This window comes from Penaeus monodon, chromosome 25 (assembly GCF_015228065.2).
Source record: "Penaeus monodon isolate SGIC_2016 chromosome 25, NSTDA_Pmon_1, whole genome shotgun sequence".
NCBI classification, from domain to species: Eukaryota; Metazoa; Arthropoda; class Malacostraca; order Decapoda; family Penaeidae; genus Penaeus; species Penaeus monodon.
The window spans coordinates 39510386-39511499 of record NC_051410.1 but is presented as its reverse complement, the minus strand read 5'-3'; the positions used below and the strand labels follow the sequence as shown (position 1 = coordinate 39511499).

Here is a 1114-nt window from a genome sequence, read left to right as displayed (position 1 = left end):
ACAGAAATATAAATGTTGTAATTATTAAACTGATATCATGTCTTCTATCCCTATTAACAGGTAACAGTTGGCAACCAAAGTGCTCAAGGGAGTGGTCCAAATAAGAAGCTAGCCAAAAGAGCTGCTGCAGAGAACATGTTACAACTCCTTGGTTACTCCCGCCCACAGCCCCAACCTGGCAAACCTGCTATCAAGACTGACGGTGCTCACTCTGACCCTGACAAAACTAGGAAGGTCAGTGTCCGATGATGGTGGTTGAAGTGGGGAAAAAGATTTGATAAAATTTTTGGATTTAGTCATTATCATTACAAAGGGAGGTTTGCTTTTTATGATAATTGAGACATAGTTTGAGTTTTCCTAATTCTGTAATAATGAGAATATTCTTGTATGTCACAAAAAGCTAGAAATAACAGTATATTCATTAAATGCAGTATTGAAAGAAGCAGATCCATTTACTATGGAAAGGGGTTCTGAAAGATTCTACATTGTGATTGACTTGTGTTAATTATGATTTCCATTTATATATATATTATACATTTTTTTCCTTTCATTTTCTTTTGCAGGTGACATTCCTTGAAGACGGAGGAGAGACTAGGGGATCAGATTCAGCTGTTGTTGGTGGTGTGAATAACGTCAACCACATGGGAGGGCCTGCAGTTGGTGGAGGACGTCAGCTAGTCCCAGGTCTCATCATGATGCCAGATGGCTCAGCTCTTCATGGATTCCAGCAGGTTCAGCCACAAGGTGAGCCTTTCGTATCATCTGTTCAAGGGTGGTGTACATCAGTATAGGTGATGGAACCTGTATGCTTTTGTGAAAATCAGCCCGGGTAGAAATTATTGACCACCATTACTGAACCAAGGTATATTTACCCTTGGGTGTTAGTTTCAGGGTTCCAGGAACTGAATTTCCTTAGGGGAAATATGAATTTAGTAAATTATTTATCAATAGAAGACAAATCAATGTTGATGTGTGACTTCTCTGGAGGCATAGAAATAGATCCACCTCTATGTTACTTATGTCGCCTACTGACTGTCTTGCTGTTTTTCAATGATGTTATTACTGTCAAAGGTTATTATATATATATAGTTGTTTGTTTTTCCTTAATTATAAA

At 38.2% G+C, this 1114-nt stretch overlaps 1 protein-coding gene across 2 annotated transcripts in view; it reads left to right on the top strand.

The window, feature by feature from the left end:
- LOC119589246 (double-stranded RNA-binding protein Staufen homolog) overlaps positions 1-806 on the top strand; it is a gene marked incomplete at its 5' end in the record, with an annotated part of 5839 nt that extends 5033 nt beyond the window's left edge. For both annotated transcript variants that reach the window (XM_037937860.1, XM_037937859.1), the window contains 2 exon segments: positions 61-234; positions 564-806. In XM_037937860.1, coding sequence (XP_037793788.1) covers positions 61-234; positions 564-791 — 402 coding nt within the window. In that variant the 3' untranslated portion in view covers positions 792-806.
- Positions 807-1114: the final 308 nt, after the last annotated feature.